Raw genomic sequence first — 12,138 nt, 5'->3', positions numbered from 1 at the left:
TGGAACTTTTAGATGAACTGAACTGCTCTTGGAATTCACAGCTTCACATCTATTTCATGGTCTTGACTTTCTGCTGAACTGGGTGACATGCTTACTAGGAATGTGAGGATTCACTAGTGGGAAATCTTGAACCCACGGGATTGCTGAGCATGGGTGAACAGAGCTGCTGTGTGAATTGTCTGCAAAAAAATTCACTGAGTGCCATTCTAGAGCATGCATTTGAGTAATTTTCTAAAAATGTAATATTACTTGCTCTTATTGGATAATTACATAGGCCTAAATTGCACTTTATTTCTGACTTCCAGGTTGTTGTGGGAGATAAAGTTGTTCTCATGCCAGTCAATGCAGGACAGCCTCTGCATGCCAGCAATATTGAGCTTCTAGATAACCCTGGCTGCAAAGAGGTGAGTTCAGCGGAGGGAGGAGGGGTAACTGCTGATCTGAGATGTTTTACAGAAAGACTGGGAGAATTGGGATTGTTCATCCTGGAGAAGAGAAGGCTTTGGGGTGACCTAATTGCAGCCTTCCAGTACCTGAAGAGAGTCTACAGGAAAGATGGAGAGCCTATGTACAAGGGCCTGGACTGACAGGACTAGGGGAAATGGTTTAAAACTGATTGGATATTAGGAAAAAAATTCTTTCCTGTGAGGGTGGTGAGACACTGACACAGGTTGCCCAGAGAAGCTGTGGCTGCCCCATCCCTGGAAGTGTTCAAGGCCAGGCTGGATGGAGCTCTGAGCACTCTGATCTAGTGGGAGGTGTCTCTGCCCATGGCAGCCCCTGCCATGTTAGAACTAGATTATCCTTAAGGTCCCTTCCAACCCAAAGCATTTTGTGATTCTATGTTATGTTGTTCTTTACTGGTAACCAGAACCCACCGTGAGCCCACCATGGGCTAGATGCCAGTATTAACATTGGTTCCAGCTTGGCCCTAGAAAAACAAGATGAAATATTGTTGGTGCGGTTCTGCCTGGCACTGAAAGCTTTGCGAGGTTTGCTTGAGTATCTCAAACTCTCACTGATGTAAGAGTAAGTCCTTGTCCAGCATCTCTTTAGGGTTTTTTTGGTAGGCTGTCAGCAGACAGAGTAGCATTTTGCCCACTCAATCTTCTTCAACATCAACATCATTAATGCTTGAGAGCTTCAGGACCCATGTTAGGAACTGTAAAAATATGTAGCTAAGCCATGTCCCCTTTCACCCTAGGTTTGGTCTGGTCTTTCAGAAGAATAGAATGTCTCAAAAAGAAAAGAACATCCCCTAAAACTATAATTGGGGTTTTGTGTTTGTTTTGTTTTCTGAAGGTAAATGCTGTCAACTGTAACACAAGCTGGAAAATAACTTTGTTCATGAAATTCAGTAGTTATCGAGATGATGTGCTGAAAGGAGTAAGTATGATTTTAAAATTTCTTTTTTTTAATCTGAAGAATCATACTATATTTGACTGTGGAGAAATATGACATGCTAAAGAAAAGGAGAAATGAGGACTTTGTGGAGCTGGTTTGGTTCCCTCAGTACTGCCCTTCAACAGCCAGAATATTTTTCTTTTGTGCTATTGTCTTACTATATGAAATTGTCTGGATTGTGCTAGCTTCCAGCTTCTTTTGCCTCCCATGGAAACTGAGGAGCTATGAGAAAAGATTAATTTCAAGTCCAGAATGATGAGGGCTCTGTACAGAATGGCTGTGACACTTCAGTTTATGCCAAGATGTTTGAAGTCATATAACAGGCACACAGAAAGGAGTGAGGCATGAAAGATGGCAATTGCTGTAATAAGACAATGTAGCTTGAAATGCTGAGGTATTGTACAGTTTCATGTCTATAGATCAATCCCTGTGATCATTTACATTTTCAGGAAATAAATTTAATTTGTCCTCACTTGTTCCTTAATAAGTCATTATCAACTGGCTACTTTTCAGTTATCAAGGTATCAGCAGTTTATGAGGAAGAACTTGATGGGGAAAATGGTATATTTGTGTAGACCCATTTAGGGATAGTGTTTCAAGCCTTGGGGAGAGGCAGAAGGAAGCAAAAATGATTCCAGGAAAAGAAATAGAGAGAGGTCATTGATATTGGTTCAGAGTAGAAGAGATGAGATAATATGATCTAATAAAAACCTCTGCACTTTCCCTAAATAACAAGAGAGATTAGAAATAACAAAACCAATTTAGTAACGTTAACTGGAATTAAAAATCACGTTTAGGTTAATTGTTGCTCATTATTCATTGTAGTGCTCTGAAACAAGTTCTGTATTTACAAAAGTGCTGTAGGAGCGACCTGTCTCATTTGTTTTCCAGGCTCAGTGCTGAGATTGTATGCCCTGTGTTTGGTATTTGCTCCAGCAATAGGAAACTAATAAGTGTTTTCTTCCCATCAGCTCTGTTGGCATCACTGGAGCTAGTACAGATACAGAAAATGAGTCTAGCAGCTTTGCCTACCACTTAATAATGCTTCTTATTCATATTACTTTAGGGAGATGTTGTTAGGCTGTTTCATGCAGAGCAAGAGAAGTTTCTGACCTGTGATGAATATGAGAAGAAACAACATATTTTCCTCCGTACTACATTGCGTCAGTCAGCCACTTCTGCAACAAGTTCTAAAGCACTGTGGGAAATAGAGGTATTTTTTTCTCTTTTTATAAATATTTCAGAACTTGAAGGGCAGGGTTCAGTAAAAAGACTTTACCACAACATGAGTCATTCATAGCCTTTCGATATCATCACACACCTCCCTGTAACTATTATTATTTTATGAAGCAGTTTGTGTAGGATGAGCCCTGAAGAGATGTTTCATTGCAGTGCATGTGTGGAGAGAGGGGGCCTTCTTACTATATTTACCTACACTAAAATGAGGAAGAGTCAAATTTAATTTGGACTTGACGTAAATGGTGTGATTTTATCAAAGCCAATTGAATGACACTCGTCTATCCTGAGTTTTGAGTGTTTACATTTCACTTCATGTGAAATACAGAAAATGGAAATCCATGACTGACAAGAAACCTTACAACTGTCATTGAGTCCATTCTTCTCCTACGTAACACATCAACATCTGTTTAAAGTTAGCCTGAGTAAAAGTGGTGGGTGTGAATGGAGGTGATTTTGAGAAGACAACTAACAAATATATTTTTGTTTAAGTGAGGAAACATTGGAAATTGGGATGTCTTAAATCCTTGCAATTACAGTAATGTAACTCCTGTACCCAAAAGTTCTTGTGTGACAAACAAACTTTGTGTGTTTAAAACAGAGTCCTCAGGCAAATGGTTGATTTTTTTGTCTGGTTAAGGTCTGTCTGGAATAGAGTGGAATAGAGTGTGTTGCACTTGTAGTTATTGGAGATTACTCCTTGAAAGAGACAGGCACTGCTAGCTTTGAAGAAAGCACATGTCCTACAGCTCAGTCAAGGCAGAAAAGAAATAACCTGGGATATTTCAAATGATATGGGGATATTTTATCACTTGAATGATTATTTTTTTTCAGAATTCACTAGCATTGTCAGAAACAGAGCTGATATAATTGGTGAAATATTCTAAGATGGTTTGTGTTTTGCTTTTAAGTAGTGTAGAACAGCTACACTTACTTTCTTGAGCTCCAGATTCACACCATGTCATTTTAAAGCAAAATTTAGCTCATCATGTTTGCAGGGAGTAGGTTAATGAAAGCATGGAAAATAATAGGAGAAGTATTTCCTGGCACCTGGCAAAAAATAAATGTTAGTAGCTGTTATCTATGGTGAGCTTAGTGTAAGCACAGAATTCCTCTCTGTGGCAGACTGTTTGTAATGATGTAGTTTACATATTTTCATTTGGAATGAACTTTAAGAAATGTCAGTGATCTAAGTATGACTTGGAGGAGCATGTTTGAAATCTGTACTTCTTTTTTTCAGGTTGTCCATCATGACCCTTGTCGGGGAGGAGCAGGACAGTGGAATAGCTTGTTTAGATTTAAGCATTTGGCAACTGGAAACTACTTAGCTGCAGAGGTAAGAATATCGAGTAAACACGTGTTTGTGTGCTGCCTAACCAAGTCCTGCTAATTCAGAACTGCCATCATAGGTAGATCTTCGCTGTGGATCTCCAAAAAGATCTCACATCAAGTCTGAATGGAGAGAACTGGATGTGCACTGCTGTGTCAGTGCTATGTTGCTGTAGCCAGGGGAAACAGCACTGTTAAAGACCCACCATATTTACACTGAAAATACTTGGATTCATTTATCTTTCTGTTCTTGTTTGTCCTTGATTCTTGGAGTAGTGATCAGTCAAATACTCTTTGCTGGCTCAGGCAGCAATATACAGAGTGAACCTTTTGGAGTGGAACTGAATGCAAGGTATTCATTGAGAGAAGTCTGCGTGCAAGCACTACAATAAATACCCTAACCTGCTCTAATTCAGGACATTGCCATGTCTTTTTTTCCCTGCAGACTCTATAGATTTCTTGAAAAAATGCTGCTGTGGTGCTGATTTCAGTGTATTGATCTCTGCCAGCCAGCATAGAGTCTAAGGCATCTCTGCATTCTGTAGGAACTTGAGGAAAAACAAACTCACATATTAGTGTCATGCTAGTTCATTGTGATTATAAGCCGGCTGCAGTATTCTGCTATTGCACTCTTGCCTTGTGACTAAATTTTGAAGAAAGAAAGGTCTGAGGAAATCTTTGCCCCTTTTGCTGGAACAGAAGGTCCAAGAGGAGAAGGAAGATCTTGGAACTTGTCTGGTTATTATCTGGTACTTTGTGTTAAGGCAAAATAGTATTTGTGAATCCCCAAAAGATCAGCTTAATATCTTTTAAGACCCATAGTTGTCCTTAAAAATAATATAAGGCTCTTGACAAGCTGGAATAGAGCAGATAATACCAAGTTTATGAAATGGTACAGCCTTTGATTTTTTTCCATGGTTGCAAGAAGCTGTGAACTTTTTAAGTCCTATCTAATCTGTATTAACACTGGTCTGTGTCTAAATTACATCAATGGAATGAAACGTAGGGGTTTTTCCACTGATTTAGTTAGGTCTATGCAGGATAACTTCTTTTGACTTAAGCTTTGAAGCATGAGTGTGAAAATTTGCTGCAAGAGCCAGTTTTTAATCACTGTATGTTAGGGAATCCCTGAAAAAAAGACTTGTGCTAACCAGTTTGAGTTTCATTTACAGCAGTGTAACTTCTGTATGCAGACAACTCCTTAGTATTCCCAGGGTGCTGCTTTTGTTTTCCAGCTCCAGTCACAGCCTGCATGGATTTCAGAGTAAGAGCAAACAAGAGCTATTAGACCTTTACTTATTTCTAATTATGTCAAAACCAATGTCAAAATGCAAACAGAGGATTGCCAGGAGAGACACTGATACTATTTCCCACCTAAGGCTGAATGTGATATGGTTCATAGGTTTTGATGCAGTGTAAGTTAGAAGCCTGAGAGGTCTGAGTGATGAAGAGCATCACCCCTTTAAAGGCAGTGGGCCAACATCCCTTAGCTGTGCTGCTCTGCAGTGCAGCCTCCATGCTGCAGCAATGCTATGGCTTGGCTGGAGCCAGCTGGCTTTTTGTGTTGGTAATATTGGCTAATAGTAGCTCATTTTCAAGAGGTAACCAGTTCTCCCACCTCTGACTGGGAGTATTTTCCTTTCTGCTTGCAGTGAGAGATGCTCCTAGTAGAAGGATTTTACTCAGACTAGCTAAGCTGATGGAGAGTGGGAAAAGCATCGAGTGCTCTGAGCTTCCTTCTTCCACCATATCAGGTGATCTGGCTCAGGGATTATCAGGAGAAAAATCTTCAGGTGAAGTGGTGCACACTACACTGAATGGTGAACCCGAGCTTAGGTCCTTTCTGTCTCTGGAAAGAAAATTCCCATCTGGAAGACTTGTAGTATGGAGAGTTCAATTGCAGAGTAGAGTGAGAGCTGGAAGAACTTTTGGGTTGAATAGAGGTGATATGCTGTGACCTGAGAGCAGCATTAGCGACTGTATCTGTGAAGTGTAAAATACCTGCTGGTGGAGATATTAAAGGTACTGCTGTAATAAAAATCTGGGAACTGTATTTTACACAGTTCATATGTCAGGCACAACACACCAGCCAGCCAGACATGTCAAAGATTTATGAACAGGCAGGCAGACACCTAATGTGCGTGACCTAACTTTGAATCAATTGGGCAAAGCTTACTGAACACTTATCTGTGCTCCTGCAGCACAGGGAGATTACTCATGGTATAGATTATCATCAGCGTCACACATTGCCATGACCTGATTTTGTTTAAGCTTCCATGATAAAGATATCTAAAGTGGAATAATAAGTACAAACACAGGAACAAATTCACAAATCTTTTCAGCATTCTGTTGTTGGCTAGTGACACAACTTCCATCACAGTTTGAGCTGTTGTAAATCTGGGGTGATCACTGTTTATGACCATCTTTTTCTTGCTTGATCTTCCCTTAAATCAACTTGTTGTGTGCCATGGAGACTTCCACAGTGGAATCTCACGTGGGTCAAGTTTCAGACAATGAGCAGAAGTGTCCTTCACCTGGTGTCTCTGTTTGCTCCTCTGCAGTTAGGCTCGTACCTTGTGTGAGTAGTGCTCTGCCTTCTCTTCTCCTGTGAGACTTCCTGTGCCAGATGTAGCTGGTCAGTCTGGTTTGGGGCTTGGTGGGTCACTGCTGAGCCAGGTTGTGAAGGGATGCCACTGCAGCTTGTTATGGCTAGGGGATGATATGGGGAGAAGAAAATTGAAGACTATTTCCCTCAGAGAATTCAGGAATTTAAAACTGATGAAAAACAAAAAAGGTAAGGCAATAGACTTGTTCAATAAACAAAACATATAGGTGAGTACTTATAAAAATCTAATTCTTATAAGCTTGAGAGAATGAAGTCAGGATATGTAAATTGTAAATTCCATGCTCCTTAGAATTACAATCAGTTGTCCAACTTTTGTTGCCCTTCAAAGACCTCTGATACCTCTGACTTCTGACACAGTCCCAAGTAGTAGCATTTCCTTTAATCCTCTTTCCACTTGACATTATTTAGCCTAATTTTAATTACTATGCTTTGAAGTTCTTTAAGATTTACTAATACCTTAAAGGAACATATGCCCTTCTACCAGACTCTAGGCTGAAGGTGAGCCATCCTGGAAGAGCCACTGCTAAAGGAGTCACAGTGGAAGACATTTGGCAACGGCACATAGCTGCATTGTTGTTGTGCATGTCCTGGGGACATGGTCTGACACATCAGATGCAATATATGCTCTCACACAGTTACTAAGACACAGAAGGGATATGCTGAACAAAAAGTTTCATATTTGGTGGTAAGAGCTGGGACACTGGAAATCTGCTTATGTGGTAATGATGTCTGACATGTGGAAACCTTAAGCCACAGACTCAGACATTCCCAAGAAAGTAGAATCAAATACTCAGCTGAAAAATTAGAAAGAGAAATTGTCTTTTTTGGAGACAGTAGGAGTTCTGCTGTCAGTGTCAGAAGGGCTTGATTTCACCCAAAAAGAGCTGAGCTAGATCTTTAGCAGGAGATTTAGACACTAAGCTACCAGCTAAGATCCAGGCTGCTGAGTTTTATTCTCATCTTCACAGAATCAGCAGACTTTTAGAAGAAGTTCTGTAGAAGATTCTTTTTTTAGCTCTGGTTACAGCAAAATGACCCAAGTTATTTCAAAGCTTTATATTTATAAAGAGGGGCCGCAAAATTAGGTGAAAACTGAATGTTTCAAAGTAACAAAGATTTTCCCAAAAGTCTTTTCTGTGCATGTACCACGTGTAGAATGCACCCAAATCCGTGTGTGTGAGCTGCAGTTTACTTGAACAGCCTTTCAGATGCTGCAGGTTGAGGCCACACAGCTGTGCCTTTCTCAGGAACACACGTAACATTTTCAATATTCTAATCACCGAGATAAAAGTCTCTTTGAACTGAATATCAGCTTATCAATGGTGCTGAACCAAAACATGCACCTTTAATATTGTTCCCCATGTGATAGCAGCTCCAGTTCTGTGATTTCTAAACTGGATAATTTGTGCTGAAACTATTAACATTTGCTGCATGAGGCTGTTAAACAGAGATATGTGTGCCCACACATACATATATGGACACACAAGAGATGCAGAAAAAGTCTGTCATTTCACATTCAGCTTCTCAGGTGAGATGGATCTGGCTAAAATAATTACAAAATAAATATACGTGTACCAAATCACATATGTTGCTTCTAGACATTGTGAACATGTACATAATCACAGTGCAGAATTTCTAAGGGAAAAAATCTGTGATAATTCAGTTTCCTTAGTTGAACAGATCAGAGTTATTAGATACCTCGAAGGCCAAAACATAGCAGTAAATCTGGTGAGGTGATTAACACCAAATATATATATATAGCTATGCTCTACTAAGTGAATTAAGATAATGCAGACAAGATGACAGCCTGAGTGTTTACATTCTCTGCTTCTATAAAATTCTGGCTGCAAACAAAGGTTCAGACTATTACTGTGTCTTCCCAAGGCAATGCACAGAGTACTGATGTTGCTCCAAAAGGTAACCCGTGCCTTGATGTTCTTCTGGCTCAAAAAGAAGAGTGAGAACAGGCTGGACAGTGCGCTAGGTTGAGGCAATGAGCTCAGAGACAATGGCAGAACAAAACATTTTGTGACTCGTAGTGTACTTCATTCACCAAACCCAACTGTTGCTTGTACAAAGGCCTTCGTTCTGTAAATCTTCTGGGAGTAGGGTTGTCTTTGAAGTCAGTGGAGTGGAACATGAGTATTTATGTGCTCAGGGGTCAAGGGTGGCCCAGATGGGCTTGGGCATCCTCTAACAGTTCTCACTTGTGCAGTCACGCCTGGAAATCTTTGCCCATTTTTGGACTGAATCCTCCAAAACTGTCACTTTTAATTTTTACATGTGAATATACTTCATAAATGTCTTGTGCAAAATGATTGGGATGACACATATTCTAGTTAAGGACAAATCACATAGGAAAGCTGTCCACTGGTTGGCTGCCTTGGGCAGAATTAACAGTCTGATGTGCATCCCCAAGGCATGTCCCACTGGAAAACTCCTCTGGCTTTCTTACAAAGTTTGCTTTCTTTCTGCAAGACTGAAAAGGTAGAGTTTAAGCTGTAAAGTGGATCAACTCTGATCAGAGTTTTGTTCCAAACTCTGTTCTTAAAATCTCACATGAAACATCCTTCTAGCTTTAGGATTATTTTAGCACTAACTACTCAGTGGAGTTCCTTTTGAAGGTAGAAGTGATTGAAGCCAGTTGGCCTGAGCAGCACAGGGTTACATACAGATGAGATGAAATGACAACTATATGAATATTCTGAATTGAACAGAAAGTCCAGTCCAACTCACCAAGGCTGTAGTTCAGTGGTGAGAGCACTGCAGTGGCAGTGTAGGCTTGCAGAAATGTGTTCCCAGTGGTATTTGGTTGCAGTCCTGTTACACAAGGTGCTGCCCCTGAGGTGGTGAGCAGCACAGGGTTACATACAGATGAGATGAAATGACAACTATATGAATATTCTGAATTGAACAGAAAGTCCAGTCCAACTCACCAAGGCTGTAGTTCAGTGGTGAGAGCACTGCAGTGGCAGTGTAGGCTTGCAGAAATGTGTTCCCAGTGGTATTTGGTTGCAGTCCTGTTACACAAGGTGCTGCCCCTGAGGTGGTGTTGGCACACACGGTGTAGGGATAGGGAAAAGGGAATAGTCTGTGCTGAAACAGGTTCTCTGAGCTAAGGCACTAGGGGCATGAGTGGTTGGCATGGGTTAACAGGAACTGCTGAAGCCAACATTAAAGGTCTTGCCTTGTGGGTCTGTCAACTGATCTTCACCTTGTGGTGGTATAAACCACACTAAGAACTCTTGAATCAATGGCCCATGCAAGTTACTCATATTTCTCTTGTCTGTCTTGAATAATTTCTTTCCATATTATCTTGCTTAGCTTTTCTGTCAAAATTGCCCAAAATTGCCCCTTTCTTTTCAGAGAAGTTTATGTACAGAAATCACTTTAAATTGAGAATTGTTGTTAAACTTTGCTTTTAAATGGATTTCTGTTATGTCTTAGTATTAGGTCCATGACAGGGGGTTTGGAACTAGATGGTCTTTAAGGTCCCTTCCAACCCAAACCATTCTCTCATTAAAAATATTAGCCTGCCATAAGATATATATAGTTATAATGTGCATTTATCTGGGTGGGCAGAGCCAGACTTTTTCAGAATAAATTTAATCCCATTGTAATAATCACTTGATCTGGATCATGATGAAGATAGCTGAGTGCATGTTAAAGTTAATATTGATAGAAAATAACCCTCTCCTGACTACTGAATAGGACATGGTAAAGAATGTCACAAGAATAGAAAACAGTGTTTAATGAGATTTTAAGAAAGATTACATAATTGTATGGGTAATAGCATCCTCAGCATTAACTAAGATAAAATAAATGTAAAAGGGAAATCAGGTCTTAAACTTGAGGCGATAAACCTGGAGCCCTGGAGGAGTTTTCTTGTAGTTTTATGGACTTTTCTTCCACCTCCTTAAACTGCTGTGAAAAAAGGGAGTCCTTCATAGGATGTTGTATTAAGGCAGCTGAGATTGAATATTTGAAACCCATAAATTAGGCTTTTTATTATCCAGCTTTTGGAAACTGGACTAGTGACAGAGAATTTTTTGTGTTTAGGAAGCAAACATGGACAAATGTTCTCAAATGTTATATTTTGGGGTGACATGGAAGCAAGCTCTTGCAGGAAAATGTACTCATCCACTGGTCATGCAGCTCACGCATAGAAGGAGAGCGTAGTGTTAAGTGCTCTGTGGTTCCTCCTGCCTTTAAAACAGCGTGGCAAATAACTGGATAAAAATGGCCCTGTTGAACTGAGATGTGCAGGTAACCTTTTGCTCGAGAACAGTTTGCCAACCGGAGAAGGTACCAGGAGATGGCAGCATCCACCCAGACCTTCACGCATCTGCTCACACATTTAATGTGTTGGTACTGCGGGACCTCCTTACCTGGAGATTGCTTCAGAATCTTCTATTGGAGCCGCTTATTCCCAGTCTTTTCATTAAATGTTAATACAGAATCCTGATTAGTTTTTATCTCTTGGGCTCGGTAATTAAAGGTGCTTGTAAGAAAGAGGGTTTGCCAAGGTGACAGGGTGAACTCAGCACTGTAAGCCTTATTTCTATTTTTCATTGTCTCATAGGAGTGTGGTTTTGTTTAAATCTCTATAAGGAGTGAAGGATAATTTACAGCTATGCGTGAAGAGATGGAAGACATCCAGAGACTAGAGGAGGAGGATGGATTACTGATTTACAGAGCCAGTCTGACCTGTTCCACAGACTTGGATGGAGCTTTTTAAAGTGACAGAGGTAGAAGCTTCCCATTTAGCAGAACCCAGAGCTTTTTTTCCAAGGTTTTAAAGAATCCTGAGTATGCAGCTAAATTTCTTGACCTGACTTTTCTTGGCTTTGGTGGAAGTTAGGAACAACATTTGCACCTGGGTGTGTGCAAATGCCCTCATAAATTTGGATCTCAGAGGAAGGATATTTTCCCTGTAGCCAACTAGTTTTGCAGTAGCAATCTGTGAGAATGTGTTGAGCTTTTTCAGTCCTGCATGAAGTTGGCTGCATTTGGGCCGTGTTTGTTTACATATAGGCTTTAGGAGGAAGGAAGTGTGAAGCCATTAATGCAGCATTTATTGTCATTTAGTGATTATAAAGACTACTGCTGCTGTTAATAATGCAGCATCTTCTGCTATTGCATTTTGCTGTGTTCCAAAAGAGACATGTGGTCAGTTCTTTAGTGCATTTTTTCATTTGTTTATTATTTTAAGATTACTTGAGAAGCTTTTATTCAATTATATTTATGCCTCTTTATTTGTGATGCTTAATGGAGGTTTGCAAGAACTTCCCTCATTTGTTTTTTATTCTTGTTGGGGTTTTGTGTGCCTGTGTCTCTTGTTTGTTTTTCTTTTAACAGTAGAAATGTCAGTCATGTCTAATTCAGTCATCCCTAGTTATTTCTGTGAGGACCACTGAAAGGCATATGAGTTGTTAATATTTGGAACATAACTCTTAAAGAGATGAGGGTTCACTTTCCTATAGCACAGGTTGGCATGGAGCTGCTGAAGCTCAAACCGAGGTTATGGCCTAATATTCAGGTTA

The 12,138-nt window shown here is 40.1% G+C and overlaps 1 protein-coding gene across 1 annotated transcript in view; it reads left to right on the top strand.

The window, feature by feature from the left end:
- Nucleotides 1-389: 389 nt before the first annotated feature.
- The window catches only part of LOC103805612 (inositol 1,4,5-trisphosphate receptor type 2), a gene marked incomplete at its 3' end in the record, with an annotated part of 88,032 nt that continues 76,283 nt past the window's right edge, over nt 390-12,138 (top strand). The window contains exons 1-4 of the mRNA XM_009078268.1: nt 390-404; nt 1,303-1,386; nt 2,471-2,617; nt 3,881-3,976. Of these exons, the coding sequence (XP_009076516.1) occupies nt 1,348-1,386; nt 2,471-2,617; nt 3,881-3,976 (282 nt within the window). The remainder of the gene's footprint in view (nt 405-1,302; nt 1,387-2,470; nt 2,618-3,880; nt 3,977-12,138) is intronic.

This window comes from Acanthisitta chloris, unplaced genomic scaffold (assembly GCF_000695815.1).
Source record: "Acanthisitta chloris isolate BGI_N310 unplaced genomic scaffold, ASM69581v1 scaffold2747, whole genome shotgun sequence".
NCBI lineage: Eukaryota > Metazoa > Chordata > Aves > Passeriformes > Acanthisittidae > Acanthisitta > Acanthisitta chloris.
The sequence above is the reverse complement of the archived record's forward strand: the minus strand, read 5'-3'. Positions and strand labels throughout refer to the sequence as shown.